This window comes from Terrapene carolina, unplaced genomic scaffold (assembly GCF_002925995.2).
Source record: "Terrapene carolina triunguis isolate 2854851 unplaced genomic scaffold, T_m_triunguis-2.0 Scaffold23, whole genome shotgun sequence".
In the NCBI taxonomy this organism is placed as follows: Eukaryota; Metazoa; Chordata; order Testudines; family Emydidae; genus Terrapene; species Terrapene triunguis.
This window is the reverse complement of record NW_020664374.1, coordinates 18,337,243-18,358,271: the sequence shown is the minus strand read 5'-3', so window position 1 is coordinate 18,358,271 and position 21,029 is coordinate 18,337,243. Positions and strand designations below refer to the sequence as shown.

The window sequence follows — 21,029 nt, the reverse complement described above, 5'->3', positions numbered from 1 at the left end:
CCAGACCTGGGGGTGGGGGTGTTTCAGGGGTCAGGGCAGAGGGCTGGGGTGTGTGTGGGGGGGTTCAGGGATCAGGGCAGAGGGCTGGGGTGTGTAGGGCAGAAGGCTGAGTGTGGGGGGTTCAAGGGTCAGGGCAGAAGGCTGGGGGTGTGGGGGTGCAGGGCAGAAGGCTGGGTGTGTGTTGGGGTGTGGGGGTGCAGGGCAGAAGGCTGGGTGTGTTGGGGTGGGGGGGTTCAGGGCAAAGGGCTGGGGGGGTGCAGGGCAGAAGGCTGGGTGTGGGGGGGTTCAGGGCAGACAGATGGGGCTGTGGGGGGTGCAGGGCAGAAGGCTGGGTGTGGAAGGGTTCAGGGCAGAGGTGCTCGGCTCGTGGGGGTGCTCCCAGCCCCCTGCCCTGAGCGGCTCATGGTAGGGGGCTGGAAGGGATATGCCCTGTTCCACCCCCTTCCCCAAGGCTCCGTCCCTACTTCTCTCTGCCTCCTCTACGGAGCTGTGTGCACGCTGCCGCTCTTCCCCCTCCCCCTCGCTAGGGCCATCAGCTGATTGGCCAGGGAAGGAGAGGAGGCGGGGCAGGAAAGCACCACGCAGGGGGAAGAAGTGGGGGAGGGGGGAAGCTTGGCTGCAGCAGAACCAAGCTTCTGCCTCCTGCCCCCGCAGGTGAGAGCGGTGGGCAGGGGGGCTGAGGGCCGGGGTCGGGACTGCGGCAGGGAGCTGCGTGCCACTCAGAATCGGCTCGCGTGCCGTGTTTGGCACGTGTGCTATAGGTTGCTGACCCCTGAAACAGACCAAACAAGAGAGACTGTACTACACTCTAGCCCCTAGCAGAGGCTCTCTGGTTTACAGATAAGGAACATTGGCTGGAAAGTCTGTCCTGTTATACCTGTACAAGATAGCTGGCTGTAAGAAAGCTCTAAATTCACAAAAACAATTAAGAAAATAAGTATTTCATGCAGAAATTTGAGAAACTGAAATTTGAGAAATTTATCTAGCATGATCTCATATCAGGTCTCCTTGGTTCTTAGTAAAAGCTTTGAAAGCCAGAGAGAAAATTCAGACCACCACTTTCTATCAATTTCCAAGTCTGATATGCTTTTGCTTAAAGGGGATAATTTGTGTCAAAATTGAGTTTCGTACATTGTAAATTTACATTTTTTCCAACTGGCCTTGATTTTGAAAGTTAGGTTCTTGCTAGTGCTATTGATTTCTGGCATGGTGTACTTTTAGATGGTAGCAGTGGTAGGACTATGCAAGCTTACTCACATGGCTCTGCCAGCATGACTCACTCCTTGCACACTAATCCCCTTGTGTTTTCCAGTCCTCTGCCAGATACATCTATTTATATTGTGAATAATCTGGACAAAACAACACTGATTAGTTCCATTTTTTAAATGCTCATTCATGACTAAGGACCAAACTGCTCTACTTACATGACTAGTCCATTGATTTACTGTGAGTAAAATGAGCACGATTTGACCCCATAAGATACAACCCCTCTTTTCACTTATAGTGCAAGCTACACTTGGACCTCAGGTGTCCAGATGTCAAAAGATTAATGCATTAACCCAGTGATACTCAAACTGTATTCCTTTATTATTTGTATTACTGTAGAGCCTAGAAGCCCTAGTCATGAACCCAGACCCCATTGTGCTAAGCACCAAACACACAGAACAAGACAACAGTCCCTGCCCCAAGGGGCTTATAATCTAGGTATCACCAGTGACTCAGAGACCTCCTACCAAACAAAGCTTTTGAAAAGCAAGGACCCAGAGGAATGGCATGTCAAGAATCCATGAGGGTCTCTAGTTGAAATTACTATAAGATGGATGCATAACAGGTTGAAAACCATGCTCAAAGATTAGTTCTCAATGGTTCATTATCAAACTGAGAAGACATACCTACTGGGATCCCATTGGGGTCTGGTATTATTCAATATTTTATTAAAGACTTCTTGGATAATGGAGTGGAGAGTATGCCTGTAAAATCTCTGGATGACACCAAGCTGGGAGAGGTTGTAAGCACTTTGGAGGACAAGATTAGAATAAAAGTGACCTTGACAAACAGAAAAATTGGTCTGAAATCAGTAAGATGAAATTCAGTAAAGATGAGCAAAGTACTTTGCTTAGGAAGGAAAAAAAATATCAAGTGGACAACTATAAAATGGGGGATAACCAGGTAGGCAATCACAAAAGAGATCTGGGGCTTATATTAGATATTAAATTAAAAGAGCCAACGTGATACAGTTGAGAAAAAGGTTAATATCTTTCTGCAGTGTATTAACAGGAGTGTTATGTAAGACACAGGAAGTAACTGTTCCACTCTACTCGGCACTGGTGAGTCCTCAGCTGGAGTACTGTCTCTAGTTCCGAGCACCACACTTTAGGAAAGATATGGACAAACTGGAGAGAGTCCACAGGAGAGCAACAAAAACAATAAAAGGTTTAGAAAACCTAAGCTGAGGAAAAGTTAAAAAAACTGGCTACGTATAGACTTGAGAAAAGACAACTGAGGGAGGACCTACTAACGGTCTTCAAATACGTTAAGGGGTGTTAGAAAGAGGACTATGATTAATTGTTCTCCATGTCCATTGAAGGCAGGACAAGTAGTAATTGGCTTAATCTGCATCAAGAGAGATTTGGGTTAGATATTAGGAAAAGCTTTCTAACCATAGGGATAGTTAAGCAGAGGAATAGACTTCCAAGGGAGGTTGTGGAATCATTGTCACTGGAGGTTTTTAAAAACAAGTTAGACAAACACCTGTCAGAGATGGTAGAGATATAGTTGGTCCTACCCTCAGAGCAGGGGGCTAGACTTAATGACCTACTGAGGTCCCTTCAGCCCCACATTTTTATGATTCTATGGTTACTCATTAACGCATTTTGAAATCCTCAAATGAAAGTGTAATTACAAATGCAGGGCATTATTCTTCCTTTTAAATGACGAAATTATAGGCAGTTTAAGATCGCTTGGCCTATCTTTCCTTCACAAACACTTTTCCAAGATGGCTTTTTCTTTCTTTACTTTTTTGCAAGACAACCTCCAGGATAGTCTAGAATACCTCTCAAGGTCCCTTCCAGCCTACTTTTCTATTATTCTGTGATCCTCTTAGGTGAATCATGGAGCACTCAAAAAGGTATGAAAACCCCCTTTGCATAAATTATGCCACTTAGCCCATTATAAAATAATTGTCAGTGGCAGGACTAGGTTCTAGTCTGATATTCAATCTACTTCAAACAGGTATGCACTAGCACAAAAGTAGCTATATGATTAACCAAGAATATTTAGATTTTAAGTTCTTTGGAACAGGGACCTTTTTTGTTCTGTATTGGCACAGCACCTAGACCAATGGGATCCTAGTCCATGACTAGGGCACTTGAGTGTTCTGATAATACAAATAAGTACTAATACTGTTCCTTTACCAATCATGTGCTAGCCAAGAATTCTCTAATCAATCGCATTTCATCATTACCAATTAGCCAAAATGCTAAGATTTTAGTTTTCTTAAATTCTGTAAATGCTACTCAAAGCTTTTTCTGCTGGTACTCATAAGATGGAGTCTGATACTTATACTCAGGGTTTGAAAGGAAATATTTTCAGATTTCTACTGAAAAAAGTGATTTGTCTGGGAATTTGTTTTTAACATTCTTATAAGCATTTAAAATTATATTTACATCCAAGTGTATGACAAGGCAATGGCCTTCTAGAGAACTCAATTAAAAGCCATTAGGGCAGCTGCACAGGATTCTGCTGCAGTCCTGAACATGACTCCTACATTAATAGCAATATGTACAATTCATTCACAGAGGAGATGGAAGCATGCAGCCAATAACAAAGGAGTTGGTTACTTACTGGTAACCTTCCAAGGAACGGCAATGTCATCTGCTACATGGGCAGCCGCCTCTTTACTTACCCAGCCAAAAAACATAACACAGCACCTGGCAAGAACTCATGAAGCATGTACATAAAGAAGGAACAGAAATAAATCGTGTTTTACAAAAGGACTACAAGTTCCATGTGATTTTGATTAATCAAGAACCATACATTTGGCAAATTGTGAGAGAATTTCTAATCAGTTGGAAAGAAATGGTCTGATATGATGAAAAAATAGTTCTCTAGCAGAACTCTTTTTTCTATCCTTTCACCCTCAACAAATGTCAATATAATAAGATCAATTGAAACTTCTATTTGAGCCAAAACCAGATTTGTCAAAAACATGGCCATGACACATTTCTTGCCCATTTCACAAGAGAGGCTGACCTGTTTTCTGACATGCCTGAAACAGACATTATTATATGTCCTTTGGATTATCTACCAATTTAGGAGTCATGTTCAGGACTGCAGCAGCTGGAAAAATGGGGGCTCAGCCACTACTTTTTTCCCATTACCATTTCTTGTCATCTTTCTCTGTGTCTGACAATTCATTTCAATTTCTGACTGCCATCGTATTCCTCTAGCCCCAGTTTCACTACCAGGGTTAATTACAGACATACGTCAATACTTTGGTCTAATGATTGTCCTATTGCAGTTGCTTGCTTGGGACACACCAAGATGTCCCAATTAGTTAACAGTACAATATCATTCTAACATTACATTGCCTTAATTTTGACATACCAGACAATACTAGTTTGCTTTCTATAACAAGGCTGTTTCCTCTTCTGAGAGGAAAGGTTCCCACCCCCCACTTAGAAGAGATTGAAGAGTCAGGATTGAATGACAAAAAGGCTGATTTGAACACCACAAGCTGTGACATGAAGGGACTTAATGAGAGACATTATATGAGGGGACCCACATTCATCTGGGTTGCTAACCTCTTGGATCAGCAAATTGCCAGAGGAATAAGCCACACTCTCTAGAGATCAGTAGAGCATGTACATCTGAGTTGTTTTAGGAATGAAGCTGTGATCTTCCATGTAATACAAATAAAAACAAAACAAATTGTGTGGGTAGTTCATGCTGCTTTATACAATCTGGCCAAACCACCTTACATAAGTACCGTTACAGTTGAGAAAACAGCAACAACTCAAATACCAAAAATTTGCCATCCATCTGCCTTACTCCAGCAGATACCACGCCTATGGCAAGAATGACACAAAAACCGGTTACTTACTGCCTTGAATGACCTTTGTAATGATTGCTGCCTGCAATCTGCACAAGCAAGTAAACAATGTCTGGCTGAATGCATTACAGAGAGACATTACTGGGGCTCATTGTCAAAATACTGCTTCAGATCCTCCCTGATTCGAACAGCCCCCCATTGAGCCCCTCTAATAGTACTGGTATCTGGCTACTCAAAATCAGCTGCCAGGCGATCAACCTTAACTCTCCACTCCTGGGGAAGTGTTTCTCCCTTAGCTTCATGAATGTTATGTAGCACACAGCAGGCTGCTATGACCATCCGAATATTTTCCTCATTGAGGTCTAACCTTCCAAAAAGGCAGCACCAGCGACCCTTTAATCCGCCAAAAGTATGTTCTATGGTCATTCTGCACCTACTGAGCCTCTTGTTGAAGCACTCCCTGCTGCTGCCAAGGTTTCCAGTGTAAGGCTTCATGAGCCATGGGAGTAAGGAATAGCCAGGGTCCCCCAAGATCACTATGGGCATTTCCACATCCCCTATTGGAATCTTCTGGTCTGGAAAGTCCCTGATTGCAGCTTTTTATACAGGCCAGTGATCCTGAAGATGCGTGTATCATGCACCTTTCCCGACCACCCCGTGTTGATGTCAGTGAAATGACCCAGTGATCCACCAGCACCTGCAATGCCATAGAGAAATACCCCTTTCTGTTGATGTATTTTTAATACAAGATGGTCTGGGGCCAAAATTGGGATATGCATCTATTGCCCCACCACAGTTACGGAATCCCATTGCCGCAAAGCCATCCGCTATTTCCCACACATTGCCCAGAGTCACAGTCCTTCGTAGCAGGAGGCAGTTAATGGCCCTATACACTTGCATCACTGCAACCCCCACGGTAAACTTCCCAACTCCAAGTTGATTCACGACTGACCAGTAGCAGTCTGGAATTGCCAGCTTCTACACAACAATCGCCACTTGCTTTTGCAACATGAAGGCAGCTCTCATTTTGGTGTCCTTGTGCTGTAGGGCAGGGGAGAGCTCCACACGCAATTCCATGAAGGTGGCTTTGCATATCTGAAAGCTCTTAGCCACTGCTCATCATCCCATACCTGCAAAATGATATTTCCCAAGGCCAGAAGTGATGGTCCACCATGTGCAGCTGCTCTGTGAATGCCAACATCAATCTTGAATTGTTTCTTTCCATGACACACAGGAGGGCAGGCACTATGGAGTCCTGTTCAGATTCACAGCTCATGAAATATTGCAGGATCAGCCATGTTGTGTTCACGCAGCACAGGATCCATGCTTTCAGGCAGAGAGCGGACACAGTTTACAGGTGCAGTTGAAAAAGGGCACGAAACATAGTTGGAAGCCCATGGAATGATGGGACACAAAACTGCATCATGGGATGCTGAGCCCACCCCCACGATGCATTACGATCTATTCCCAGAGCTCCTAGAGGTAGAAGGTAGCAAGTTGCACAGTGACCACGGTGCACTGGTCTCTCTGGCGATACTACAGCACCAACTGTGTATGTACTGAGGTGACACAAGGAGCGTTGTGTGAACATGCACAAGTGATGTAATTACACCAGTTCATTATTATTGACATAACTTAAGTCAACTTTACTTTGTAGTGTAGACGTGGCCTTAGTGTGAAGAATGAATCAAAGGGGGAAAAAAACAAAAAACGAAAGCCTAGCTCTAAAGAGGATGTTATATCCCACTTGGAAAAAAAGTGAAACCAATGAAGCAGGGTCAATCCGCCAGTTCACTTTAAGAGACATAATGACATCAACAGCTTAGCTTTTTTCCTATCTGCTGTTGGATGAAGTTAAACACACTGGATTCAATTTTCCAGTCAGTTACACTGGTGTAAATCAGGAATAACTCCTCTGAAGGCAATGGAATTACACCTTTGTACTTCTTGTGTAGTTAAGAGGGCAATGAAGTTCATCTGGGCTAAGAGGACAACAATGAAGAATGGTCAGCTAGGGAGAACCCTATAAAAGCATTTTACTAGAAAGGAAAGCCCAGGAAACTGTCAAAACACTAGCACTTTACGTACAAGGTAAATGCATTTACATCTGTCCACATGTATGGGTGGCACATATGATTCTTAAGTTCAGGAAAATGATAATTTGAAGTGTTAGCAGCACTAGTCAAGTTTGCTTTCTGCCACTGCTGCCAAACAAAGAACATGAAAGCCCTGTACATATAACATTGTGGGGTTCTGTTCCAGGGCTTCACGGAAAAAAGGCTCCAATATGCCTACTCATGGACTCAGTACTGAAGTTGAGGCTCCATGATGGAGCTGATTCCTTCAGACTTAGAATCAGAATTCATGGAATGTGATTGTTCAAAGAGCTCATGAAAAAGGGGTTAATGTGACCTACAGCAGCAGAATGACACTGTCAAATCCCTACCTCACCTTTCCTCAGGCATAGGAAGTCATGTTGTTACCAGTTGCAAACAAGCTGGGATTGAGACCTCAGTCCCAATTGCTGTGAGCCTTCAGTACTGGACTCTTGTGCCTTCATTGCCACAGCCAACTGTGGAAGTTTGGTACAGCTCCCTTCAGCGCAATGAATGTACTTTACAAAAGGTCTTGCATGTGTAACGTCAATGAAGTTTGTGTCTCTTCATGACTGGCGAGGAGGCAGGAGCTCTCTGTCTGCCTGCCCGAAGGGATGGATCAACAACCTGCCAACCAGCACAGCGACTTGAGGCAAGTAAGGTCTCCCTTGCCAAAGGGAGGCTACAAATAAGCCCCAGGACCTGGGGCAACTGACTTGGCAAGCCCCAGTAAACTGGGCTAGCGGGGCCATGCCCCAAACTGAAGAGACTTGTAGGAAGTAGCCCAGGGAAGTGGGGAAGGAGATCCATCTCTCCTATTTAGGGGTTGAGCTACACAGGGCCCTGGGCTGGGACCTGGTAGAGAGGGAGTGCCCAGGGCCCTCTATGGCCCCCTCTGACCTTACAGGCTGCCTGGCCACAGAAGATCCTATCACATCATGAAAAAAGGCATCCTGCAACAGAGTCAAAACATGCTGGTGAATACTGAACACTAACTACATTATCATTAATTAAAAAAAATATTTTAAAAAAGATAAAAAGCAGTAAGCTTTCCAAGGAGGCATCCAGCAGGGGCAATGACAGACAATGCCAAGTTCTTCCTGGCTATCAACAGCTGTTAGAAGTAAAACAGTGGTAACTGGGGCTAGGCATAAAGCGCAACAATGCTGTACAGAAAAGTTTAGAGGGTCTGGACTTCACACAGGCAATGCTCAAAGACAGGTAGACATGCTTTCTTTGTATTGCTTTAAAATGAATGGAAACACTTGGAAAACTGATAATGGGAATACTGACTGTACGCACAAAACAAGATATTGAAAATTCACTGCGGACATAGTCTGGCCATTGATCCTGGGAAGATCTTCCTACAGTAAGACACAACATAGGGGTCTTAATGCCATTAATCTTTCAAGCCAATGGTAAAACTGGACAATGGGCATTGCCAAGACACCTAGATGCTGTGCTGATCATCAGCCAAGCAGAGCAACTCTTGGGGTGCTCTAAACAAGATGCAGGTAGAAATGGCCCTGTAATGAGCAGCAGCAGGATTAAGAGAGTGCAACACTGATCTTAAAACTACACCTTTGAGTATGCACACACACTCCTGCCATGTTCTCCCTACAGTTGGGTCACACTGGAGGATTTGGCCCATCTTTTTACTTCATTCCTAATAGGATTTGTTAAACCTGAAATGGTTTATTTTTTAAAAATGGAGGCAATGATATAATTTTATCCTATAGCCCATAAAATGGATGATTTGGGGTCATATTACAGGACTAATATGCAAACTTATGCTATGGATGAGGATGACAGGCAAGTAACCTTTGGAATAAATACCTATATCTTTTGGCCTTTTGTGTTGGGGTGGACTCCCCATACTAGCCCTGCAAGAGCTGACTTAGGCCTGGTGAGCCCAATCAGCTACTTAGGCTGAAAGCAGGGGAGATTTAGGCTGGAGGCAGCTAATTAAGGACAGACTCACCTGTGCAGGAACAAGCAGGGCCTGTATAAAGCCAGGCAGCTGGCTGCAGAGAGGGAGGGAAAAGGATACAGGGAATTAGGCTACAGTCACTCCTTTGGCTGAAAGGAGTTGGAGGCTGGCAAACTGAGAGAGTGGGGAAGCCGAGTATGTAGGAAGAAGCCCAGGGAAACAGCAGCAACAGGTAGACTGTGGCTGCTTGTTACAGAGTGCCTGGGCTGGAACGCAGTGTAGAGAGGGGGCCTGGGTTCCCTTACCAGCCTCTGGGGAGTGACAAGGGCATTGGAGGTGCCAGTCAGGCAGCAGGTCTGGAAAGACTGAATTCCCTGGAAGGGGAGGACTTTAGTGACCTGGCCGGACGGCCAAGCCACAGAGAGGAAGCTGCAGACCCGGGAGTGAGCAGGCAGCAGAGTGAGACTAGATAGGAAAAGATAACACTGCAGGGAGAACACAAGCTGTCAGAGCAAATCCTGAGGATAGCCAGCAGGAGGCACCGCTCAAGGTGAGTGGACCCCGTGACAGCTTTATTTAGAGATCTTTTTATCTTGAAAGTGTAGAGATGATGCAAGTAAAGTTTGACTCCTCAAATCTCTTTTTTAAAATCCAAAATGTCTTGAACGCATTTCTCTGACTTCATTCCTCTGCATGAATAAAACAGCTAAACATATTCCTGTAAATCAATTTGTCATCCTGGAACATTGTCTGTTGGGCCTTAAGGTTACTCTACTAATTCTGTCTCAAGAAACATTTTAGCTGATAATCTGGATATATTTACATTATTCTTGCTGTTTTTTGTCAAGCAAAACACTCAACTTGGTCGCATTTCTCACTCTGTCTGTCATAAGATATCAGATGCAGTCTGCAAAAGGTCATTTCCAAAGTTTTGGGGAGTCTTCTAGCCTTCAGTGGGGAAAAACCCTATTAAATTTGGTGATAACTGGACAATTCTAAATAGCACTCATTTGGTTCCGCAGGCAGAGGAGCATTATGACGTTAAAGTTAACTCAGCCAGTCCTCCCTCCAGTTCATTTGGATACATCTGTCCGATTGGTTGGAGACACTAAATGATGCTGCAGGTCAGGACTGGAGTGCTTTGCAAGAGTTGGGGGTGTGGTACAGAGGTTCAGGACTGGAATAGTGGGAGCTGCTTCAGCTCAGGAGTTATACTGGCTCAGAAGGAGTGAGGCGGGAGTTGTAAATTATGACTCCCTCCACACTATACCTGGCTTAGGCAAGATGACTCATCTTTGCCCAGTCAACTGTTTTTTAGCTCAGCTAAACAGTGCCCATTTGGTGCTACAGGCACATATTCTACAGCACCAACTGGGCACAGTCAAAGTGAGAGTTGACCAAGGCAGACAGCAGTGTTTGGATTTAAGATTAGGGTTACTGAAGGGAGGGAATGATGACTGGCAGAGTTACCGATGATGTGATAGTGCTGCTGCTCAAAGGCTCCTGCCTGCACCACCAAATGGGTCGTATCTAAAGGAAGTTGTTAGTATGAAAATGATGAAACAGAGAAGAGGAGGAGTATTTTAAATAACTTAATACTAAAATTTGGGTTTAGTGGCAGTATCCTGTAAAATTGCTATAGGTTCATGGATAGAAACTGTGTTTTTGTCCCTCTGACCACCTGCCAGCTTGCCCTACATACACAACAAGATGTGTGATCCACTGGTGAATATTGGCACAACTAGTCATTCTGGTCCCAAAAAACAGATAGAGAAATGACAAGAGTGGGAGATTTATTGAAATATACTTACCATTGGAAAATCTAGATTTCTAGATATTGATAAAGTAGGTATGACTGGATATAAGGGTATGTCTACACTACCGCCGAATCAGCATGCAGAGATCGATCCAGCGGGGGTCGATTTATCGCATCTAGTCTAGACGCGATAAATCGATTCCCGAGCACTCTGTCGACTCCTGTACTACACCGCCACGAGAAGCACAGGCGGAGTTGACAAGGGAGCGGCAGCAGTCGACTCACCACAGTAAGTGTATCTAAGAACGTCAACTTCAGCTACGTTATTCACGTAACTTAGATCTATTCCCCTCCCCCCCCCCAGTGTAGACCAAGCCTAAGAAAGTAGTTCTTTTCTTGTACACACTCATTCTGTTGTCATACTTTCTCTGGTTAACCTCATTGGCTTTCTGGATTTGAACTGAGTGAGCCATTCTAGTTCGAACATCACTCCATTTGGAAGTAAAAGCCATCTGTTTATTCAGGTCTTCCATTAATGAGAGATATTTGACTTCCCTTTGGCAGTACATCTCCTGTCTGGAATTCCTCAGTCTGTAGTTGGCTGAGATGTCGGAATGTAAGAATGTATTTGCCATATTTGGAGGGAGAAGTGTGCCTGTCTACTCTGGTTTATTTCCATAAATTGTATCCAGTTATGGATTTAAAACAACGTAACAATCACGGCTCTACTTTGTTAAAGTGAATGTCTCTATCCCCAAAATTACATAAAATGTCTCAAATCATGAGGTGGAGTATGCTTAACTGTATGGTGTTCAGAATGTTTTAAACTTCAAGGATGGTCTACAATCTATTTGACAGATTCTTTTTTCATTGCTTCAGTTAACATTAGTGCTTCTCAACTAGAGGTCTGGGGTCCCCTGGGGGGCCGCGACCAGGTTTCAGAGAGTCCGCCAAGCAGGACCAGTGTTAGACTTGCTGGGGCCCAGGGCAGAAAGCCAAAGTCCCACTGCATGGGGCTGAAGCGTGGGGCCCTGAGCCCCACCACCTGGGGCTAAAGCAGAAGCCTGAGCAACTTAGTTTCATGGGGCCCTGGGCAATTGCCCTGCTTGCTACCCTTTAACACCAGCCCTGGCTTTTTATATACAGAAAACCAGTTATTGTGGTACAGGAGGGCCATGGAATTTTTATAGCATGTGTGTGTGTGTGGGGGGGGGGGGGGGGGGAAACTCAACAAAAAAGTTTGAGAATCCCTGGTCTCTCCCCCCACTCCTCTCCAAGGGCTCCTAGTCTCCCACCCTAGGTTTCTCATGCAAAGAGAAGACTCGGAAGGCAAGGTGAAGATGTGGATAGGAAAGAAAAGTGTGTCCACTGAAGCACACTCCCCAGCCTCGAATGGAACCCAAGAGTACTGACTGTCATCATTCCTCTGCTGTCTGCAAATATCTGAAGCATACTAACAAAATGTATGACTTATTTCCCCCACCCCAACCAGTGCTAGTCCACAGAGACGATGATGCCGTCAGTTCCTCAAGTGGCAGAGGTCTATGCAGTGGATCTAAAAGGTTCCAACCTTGCTAATGCACCATGTGGGTGTCATCATGATCCCACATGATGGAATTTCAGGTATTTTTTTAGATTGCTTTTAAAAAAAAAAAAAAAAAAGAAAAAAACTAGAAAGTGTCACACAAAATGCTACATTAAGAGAACATTAAGGTTGCAAAGGCTGGCATTCAAAGGTAGAAAATACCATAATTAAGGCTGCTTGTGCAATCTCAATTTGGCTCCCTTGTAAAATTTTATGCATTATGATACAGTCTAATTACATGATCACATATTGTTTTTTTACACAGGAGCCCTGCCTCCTTCAGTCTAATTACATGATCACATATTGTTTTTTCCACAGGAGCCTTGCCTCCTTCAGTCCACAGAATGGAACTGCTCTGGGATGAATCAATCTTGTGTAATGAAGAAAGTTGTTCCCTGCTTCATTTGATGCAGAAGTTGGAAGGTGTGTGGAAACAAGACTGAAAGAAGAGAAAGGAAACTCATGGTTCAGGCAGCTGATGGCTGCCTCTGCCACAGATTTTCGATGTGAGCTGGCAAATCACTTAAACCAAAACTTTCATAGGTGGTCACTAGTTGCATGTTTCATTTTCTGGGTACATGATCTGAGATCCTGGGATCTGATTTGCAGAAATGCTGAGCTCTCACAGCTGTAACTGAAGTCAAAGGAAGCTATGCTCTGACATATGAAGTGCTAAGTACTCTGAAAAAACAGGCATTTCAAATCAGTCTCTAAAAGGTAGTGGATGCTTTTGACTAATCTCTGTGCCTCCATTCCCTATCTATAAAATGGAGATAATACCACCCCCTCACCTCACAGGGGTTTTGTAAAAATAATTTCATTAATATTTGTGAAGCACTCCTACTAGAGTGCCAGAGAAAAGCCAGTGAGGACATTAATAATTCTCTCTTCAGAGCAAGGTTTGACTCATGTACAGTAAATAAGGCATGGGGCCATACACCAAAACTTTGAAGAATAAAACAATGAATAGCTGACCATTAAGGCAGACAGGTGTCCTGTAGGGAAAAGATACTATGTGATCATGAAACGAAGACTACTATAATAATTGTGCACAAGTGGGCCAAATTAAGGTTGCACAGGCATCTAAACGTTGTTTGTTTTAACTTTGTTGAGAAAGCTGAACACAGAAATAAAAATATCCTAATAACAAATGTCTATTAGCAATAACAGATGCATCGTGCTGTTGGTTAGCATTTCTAGGATGAAGAAATATTAGTCATCCTGGAGGAGTTTACTTTTGCCATCATGATGATACGCCCTTAGAACAGAATAACTAAGTGTCAAAAATAAGGTTTTTATTTTGTATATCCCATTCGCCCCTTGTCTAAGCATATAAACACACACACACACACACACACCAATAGATATGAAGTTTACTAATAGTAAGTCACTATAGCTTTTGATAACTTTGCAATTATGGGGTCAGATACTCAGTTGATATAAATTTACCCCAGCAGAGAATCAGGACCGTTGCATATTATACCACTCTGTCTCTAAAGAGAAGTAGTTAAATTCCTGCATTCTGATTCTCAGGAATAAATTGCTACTCCCAGGAAAAAGGAAAACTGCATTTGCTGAGGGATCATTACTGGGGAAGAAGGTAAACTTCCGACAATTTGGTAGGATTTCCAGTCTATGTCCAAGAGACTCTTACTGGAATAATATGGATGTTGTGGATCAGGACTGAGTTGCATTGGCACAGCTGTGTTGGGAAGCTTACACAGCCCCTACCAGCATTAAACGTGAGTCAGGCCACTATTATCAGTCCATCATTTTCATAAGCACTAAATCTGCCCATTGTATTTTTAAGCTATACAGAAGGAAAATGAAAATTACTTATTTAAAATATGAGATAAATAATGCAGCATGTCACATCTATCAGTGAAATGAAAGGCTGTGATACAGCATAATCGGAGCTTTTTTTTCCACAGCCAACACACATGCCTAACTTGACTCTCACTGAACTGGCCTACATGACATATAGACTTTAAAAAAGCTGAAACGCCGTTCATTTTAGATAAGCAATTTCTATTCCAATCACACAAAGTGAGGAGGCCTAGTATGTAAAGTGTTATACAAGGATCTGAACTGAGCGCGAGTGTGTGGGGAACTTGCTTTCCACTCACAACTCCAAATTTCACTCACTCATAAAAATAAACGTTTTAAATCAAACTAATCAGTAGTGAAGTAGTAAAAACGTTGACATGTGTGGCAGGGTCACATTTTAAAAAGACAAACACTTCTGTATCCAAGAATGTGTACATTCACATTCATACACAAATACCATAATTTTGCGATGAATCAGGCAACGGTACATGAAAACTAGCTATTTAGTATTTAAATCTCCATTTCCTGGAATAAATATGAAATTTGCATATAAAATCAGTACTTCAGTGTTTGTTTACTTGTACATCTCAAAGTGCACATCTGTACGGTTTTTTGGTTTTTCTTTTTGGCTTGCAAATGGATTTTCTTTTTTAAGTGGCAGCCCTTACAATTGTTATCGTTAGGTTTCAGAGCTGTCATTTCTCTGAGAAGAATGGCAGAAGTTCCTGACCCTTAAAGCTAATTACAGGCCACCTGTAGACTCGATTCAAATGACAACGTATTTGATTTACAGTTCTCTTTGCAGCCATAGGAAAAAGTTTTTAAACTGTGCAGAAATGGAAGAGCAGCATATCATTGCATAGTACCTCAATCTTACCCTTTATGTTAGTAGTAGTATTATTAATGTGTAGTCACACTCGGAGCTGCAAAATGGGAGAAATATACCCAGCTTAGACAATCATGGAGGAAGAGATGTTCCAAGAACTTAACTGTTTTACAGCAGAATGTTTGCCTTTCAGAGAACTCTTCTTAAAAATTAGTTATTTTGTACTATCTGAAACTTTTAAACATTTTTATTCCTAATTTTTGGGACTGTTAGTTAATCGCAGTTAACTCACGCGATTAACTCGAAATATTAATCACAAGTTTAATCGCACTGTTAAACAATAGAATACAAATTGAAATGTATTAAATATTTTGGATGTTTTTTCTACATTTTCATATATATTGTATTCTGTGTTGCAATTGAAATCAATATTACAAATATTTCCACTGTAAAAATAATAAAGAAATTGCACTACAGTGCTTGTATGAGGTGAACTGAAAAATACTATATCTTTGATCATGAAAGTGCAACTTACAAATGTAGATTTTTTGTTTGTTTGTTATGTAACTGCACTCAAAAACAAAACAATATAAAACTTCAGAGCCTACAGGTCCACTCTGTCCTACTTCTTGTTCAGCCAAACACTAAGACAAACAAGTATGTTTATATTTACAGGAGATAATGCTGCCCTCTTCTTATTTACAATGTCACCAGAAAGTGAGAACAAGTATTTGCATGGCACTTTTGTAGCCAGCATTGCAAGGTATTTACGTGCCAGATATGCTAAACATTCGTATGCCCCTTCATGCTTCAGCCACCATTCCAGAGGACATGCTTCCATGCTGATGACAGGGCCGCCCGGGGGGGCAAGTGGGGCAATTTGCTCCAGGCCCCAGGCCCCGCAGGGGCTCCCACGAGTATGTCGGAGGCTCCCCCCGCCTCCGTCTTCCCCCATCGCCTGGCGTCTCAGCCGGTAAGGGGGCGGGGCTGCAAGCTGCGGCCGAGCGGCGGGAACTCAGGCCCCACTAGAGACACCACGCCGCTGGACGTGGGAGAGGGGGTAAGTGGCATGGTAAGGGGCCGGGCATCCCCCGACCCCATCCCCCACAGCCCTGACCCCCAGCTCCGAGCCCAGCCCCTCTGAGCCAGACCCTCCCAACCCCATCCCCCCACAGCCCTGACCCCCAGCTCCGAGCCCATCCCCTCTGAGCTGGACACCCCCCGACCCCATCCCCCCACAGCCCTGACCCCCAACTCCGAGCCCAGCCCCTCTGAGCTGGGCAACTCCTCCGACCCCCCACAGCCCTGACCCCCAGCCCCGAGCCCCCCCCCCCCCCCCCCGCCCACCCCCCCCCCGACCCCCGCTCCCCCCAGCCCTGAGCCCAGCCCCTGTGAGCCGGGCACCCCCCAACCCAGAGCCCAGCTCCCCACCCAGCCCTGGGCAACAGCAGCACCACCCCCAGGCAGCGACAGCCCATTGGCACCAATCACCCAGCAACAGCCCATTATGTAATTGCAAATGTATACATACCATTAAAGCATTTAATGTTTTTAAATAATGTATTTAGTGTATTTTCAAATTATTACAAATTAATTTTTGAATGTATTTCACTAGTTTTTTTTTTACATTTCCAAATACATGTTACTATAGTATTGCAACTTTTTTTTATGGAAGGGGCCCCCAAAATTGCTTTGCCCCAGGCCCCCTGAATCCTCTGGGAGGCCCTGGCTGATGATGCTTGTTAAAAAAAATAATGTGATAATTAAATTTGTGACTGAACTCCTTGGGGGAGAATTGTATGTCCCCCTGCTCTGTTTTACCTGCATTCTGTCATATATTTCATGTTATAGCAGTCTCGGATGATGACCCAACACATGTTGTTCATTTTAAAAACACTTCACTACAGATTTCACAAAACACAAAGAAGGTACCAATGTAAGATTTCTAAAACAGTTACAGTTCTCAACCCAAGGTTTAAGAATCTGAAGTGCCTTCCAAAATCCGAGAGGGATGAGGTGTGGAGCATGCTTTCAGAACAAAACAGAACCTGAACCTCCAAAAAAGAAAATCAACCTTCTGCTGATGGCATCTGACTCAGATAATGAAAATGAACACGCGTCGGTTCGCACTGATTTGGATTATCGTGCAGATGCTATCAGCATGGATACATGTCCTCAGGAATGGTGGTTGAAGCATGAAGGGACATATGAATCTTTAGTGCATCTGGCACATAAATATCTCACGACACCGGCTAAAACAGTGCCACTTTCAGGTGACATTGTAAACAAGAAGCGGGCAACATTATCTCCTGCAAATGTGTAAACACTTGTTTGTCTGAGCAATTGGCTGAACAAGAAGTAGGACTGGGCGGACTTGCAGGCTCTAAAATGTTAGGGTTTTTTGTACAGTTCTATATTTGTAAGTTCAACTTTCAGGATAGAGAGATTGCACTACAGTACTTGTATTAGGTGAATTGAAAAATACTATTTCTTTTGTTTTTTTACAGTGCAAATACTTGTAATCAAAAATAAATATAAGCAGTGTACATTTGTATTGAATCAATAGATTAGAAAATGTAGAAAACAATCCAAAAATATTTAAATAAATGGTATTCTATTAACAGTGTGATTAATCACGTGATTACGTTTTTTTAATCGCTTGACAGGCCTACTAATTTTATAATACATAGTCAAGATAGTCAACCTATAAATGGCAATTTCATATAATCCTTAAGGATTAAGTATCCCATATTGAATTTAAACATCTGAAACTAGATTTAGGAGGTAGGCATTACATGTTCTACAATTTTTATTTTATTTTAAATAGCTGTTCAAGTAAAGGCAAGAGGGACAAAGCAATAAGAAGAAAATGAAAGTGTAAATAGACTATCTTTAGTAGACAGTTTACACTAGACATTTTGGTATCTTAACTGCACAGTTGGAAGGGAGAATGGGGTATTTATTTCTTGGACAAGTTCCTCCTAACTTTTTGTCAGTTTTGATCCTTCTCTCCCTTCACATCAGCACCACTCTTCATTTCCTTTGCACTGATCCCATGAAAGCATATATATATATATATATATATATATATACATACATACACACATATACACACACACACACACACACACACGCTAACCAGATGGCAAAATTGGAATTTATGCAAGAAACCCAATTTACATGGGCCTCAGTTATATTTTTTGGCAATCCGCAAATATAGTATATCATGTCCAAAAGCACAGCAACTAAGATAAGGAATGAGCAACCTCATCACACATTCCCAGATACATTAAGCGATTCATTTTGTTTCAGGCACACTGAATTTCAAACTCCATTTGCATTTTCAAAACTGTTTTTTCTGTTTTTTATTTGTCCTTTGCCAGATTAAAGTGAATATTCTTTTACTGCAGTTAGACTATCAAACAGCAGCCGTGGAAATTCCATGTATCGGTGCTGAACAATTTGTTGCCACGTTACAGAAACAACCAGATATATCGTATTAGCAAGATATGATTAATTACACAACAATAGACTCTACTAGAATGTTTTGAATCATTCAACAATATTTTTCTTTTATCCAACTCTCAATATTAATTCCCAGGACTACATCTGAAGCATGATCAGACTAGTAACACTTAATATGTTCTCTGAATTTCTGTTCAATAATTTTTGTGTTAGAATTTATAAAATTAAGCTCTGTCTTTTTGATTATAGCTTACCCTAGATGCAGCTGTTTCCTGTCACAATATAGTCAAATCAGGACCTTGAACAACTGATTGCAGGCCAAGGCCTGTCCCAAACAAGGCAGCAAAACGTACGTCTAATATATATTAACAACCCAGGTCTCACTCTCCATGTTTAAAATTTCATTCTTGCTTTCGTCCATGGATCAACATCTATGTACAATTAAAAGCACTCTATTTACCTTGTGTCTGCATTTAAGTACAACCCCATAGGCTCCTGAAACACAAAAGAAAAAACAAACAAACAGATTAATTACCATGCTGTGGGAAAAGGAAGCAAAATACACTACATTTCACAGCTGTCTAATATGTACTATGGATGCATTGTTCCTAATACTATCTTCTTACACTTATATCTAAAATGATTTGTTACATTTTTGGGTAGCAAAATTTAAAAAGGAAGCTGCTTGTAAGTATGATTTTAAAATTCTTCTGTGAATTCCTTATTTTTAGAAATATGCATATGCAAGAAAATTTGGAATAACTGCATATTCCTATAATAAGTGGCAGTAGTGTAGATAGCCAACTAATGGACTTGTTTTTAAAAAAAACAACAAAACCAGAAAAAAATATGTGATTTCATGTACATTCTGGTACCTCTAACTTTTTGTTTACTTTTAGGGCATCTCTCAGGGCTTATTTACACTGAAAATGCTATAGCGGCACAGCTGTAGCGGCATTCTCCTATTGGTACAGGTAATCCACCTCCTCGAGAAGCAGCAGCTAAATTGATATAAGAATTCTTCTGTTGACCTAGCGCTGCCTGTCTACACAGAGACTAAGGTCAGCTTAACTTCGCCGCTCAAGGTATGGTTTTTTCACACCCTGACATATCAGGGTTCAGTTGGATTTGTAATAGTAAGATAGGATGTCCTAAAAAAATGGAAAAACTGACAACTTAAAAATGAGACAATGGCTTTATTACTTAATATGTTAACTTATATATGCAAATAATTTTGTCTAGCTCTGTAATGTCCATAGTTAAGCATAGAAATTGTTGTAGAAATCTGAGAAATAAAATTGTTTGTGGCCTGGATAACAATGATTTATTTTTAAGAACAAATGACTGCCAACATTAAAGTCATCTTGAGAAATAACATTTTGCAGAATTTCATCTAATGGGAACAGGCTTTATTTTTTTCTGTTTAATAATAGAATAATATATAAATAGCCTCTGAATTCTGTTAATTCTAATTAATATTTCATTAAGAACAACTGACTTACCTTCACCTACAACCCCAAGGATCTCAAATTTATTCATCACATTACCAATGTTAAGAATCTTCATGAAGACAAATTCCTCTTGTGATGAGAGCCACAGAGCATGGCACAGAGAAGAGTATCTAAAGGGTCTGTGGTAGGCAAAACTGAAGACTTTTGACAGGAGAAATCCACATTGACTGACTGGACTTCTTACATACTTGTCCTAGTTTCCAGGAAGCTATTTAATGCCTAGAAAGAAATGAATGGTAAAATTAGCATCAGCAGATCTTGTTTTACAGAACGCAAAGAAAAACAATGGCATATATTCACAATATTTACCATCAGCACTGTGGTATGTGATAAAGAAAATTGCCTCACCCCCTTTCTGGGTTTTACAATCAATAGAGCTCTGCAGCATGTGTAAAGGAAGCCAGCAAAGGTGACTACATATCTGATATATGGCACAGCTGTTTTTGTAATCCCATACGCAGGACATCATTTAAAATAAGAAAACAACTTACATAAGAAATGTTTCCTGCTGGTAGAAGAGAAAAATTGCAGTGATCTACCACAGTGGGTAGCTGAACACACACCTATAAATGCTAGTGTTTTCTCTTCCATTTATGTTGGCAGCTAGCTACAGAAAAATGGATTGTGATTAGCCAGTTTATTCTTCACTCACTCCCATGATAGAAAATCTTCATTGGAAGAATCCTTACTATGCTAGCTCCTCTTTTTCTATCTTTTGTTACACCTGGAAATATTTCTAACACTTTTCATGGTTAAATCTATTAGGAGCCTGTTTAAAACGAATATGCTGAAAAATATTTTTTATGATATAAGAATTTTCAAACAAATTAAATATACTTAGTACTGTACAATACACATACCCTTTCAAAGTTCTATTTGTAGCAAAGTTATACAATTTCAGACAATAAATGTAGTAATTACAAAAAAATGATACGAACACAAAAAGCAAGTTTCTACTCCAGGTAAAATTTGTCACCTATAAT

At 41.9% G+C, this 21,029-nt stretch overlaps 1 protein-coding gene across 3 annotated transcripts in view; it reads right to left on the bottom strand.

The window, feature by feature from the left end:
* Positions 1-20,214, bottom strand: part of LOC112108240 (cyclin-dependent kinase-like 5) — a 116,143-nt gene extending 95,929 nt beyond the window's left edge. For 2 of the 3 annotated variants that reach the window (XM_029911099.1, XM_029911100.1), the window contains exons 1-2: positions 20,038-20,214; positions 18,996-19,030 (exon numbers count right to left, since the gene is read on the bottom strand). In XM_029911099.1, the coding sequence (XP_029766959.1) occupies positions 18,996-19,030; positions 20,038-20,101 (99 nt within the window). In that variant the 5' untranslated portion in view covers positions 20,102-20,214. Of the gene's footprint in view, positions 1-3,843; positions 3,901-18,995; positions 19,031-20,037 lie in introns of those variants that run through there. The other variant, XM_026649775.2, reaches the window with a different exon arrangement.
* Positions 20,215-21,029: the final 815 nt, after the last annotated feature.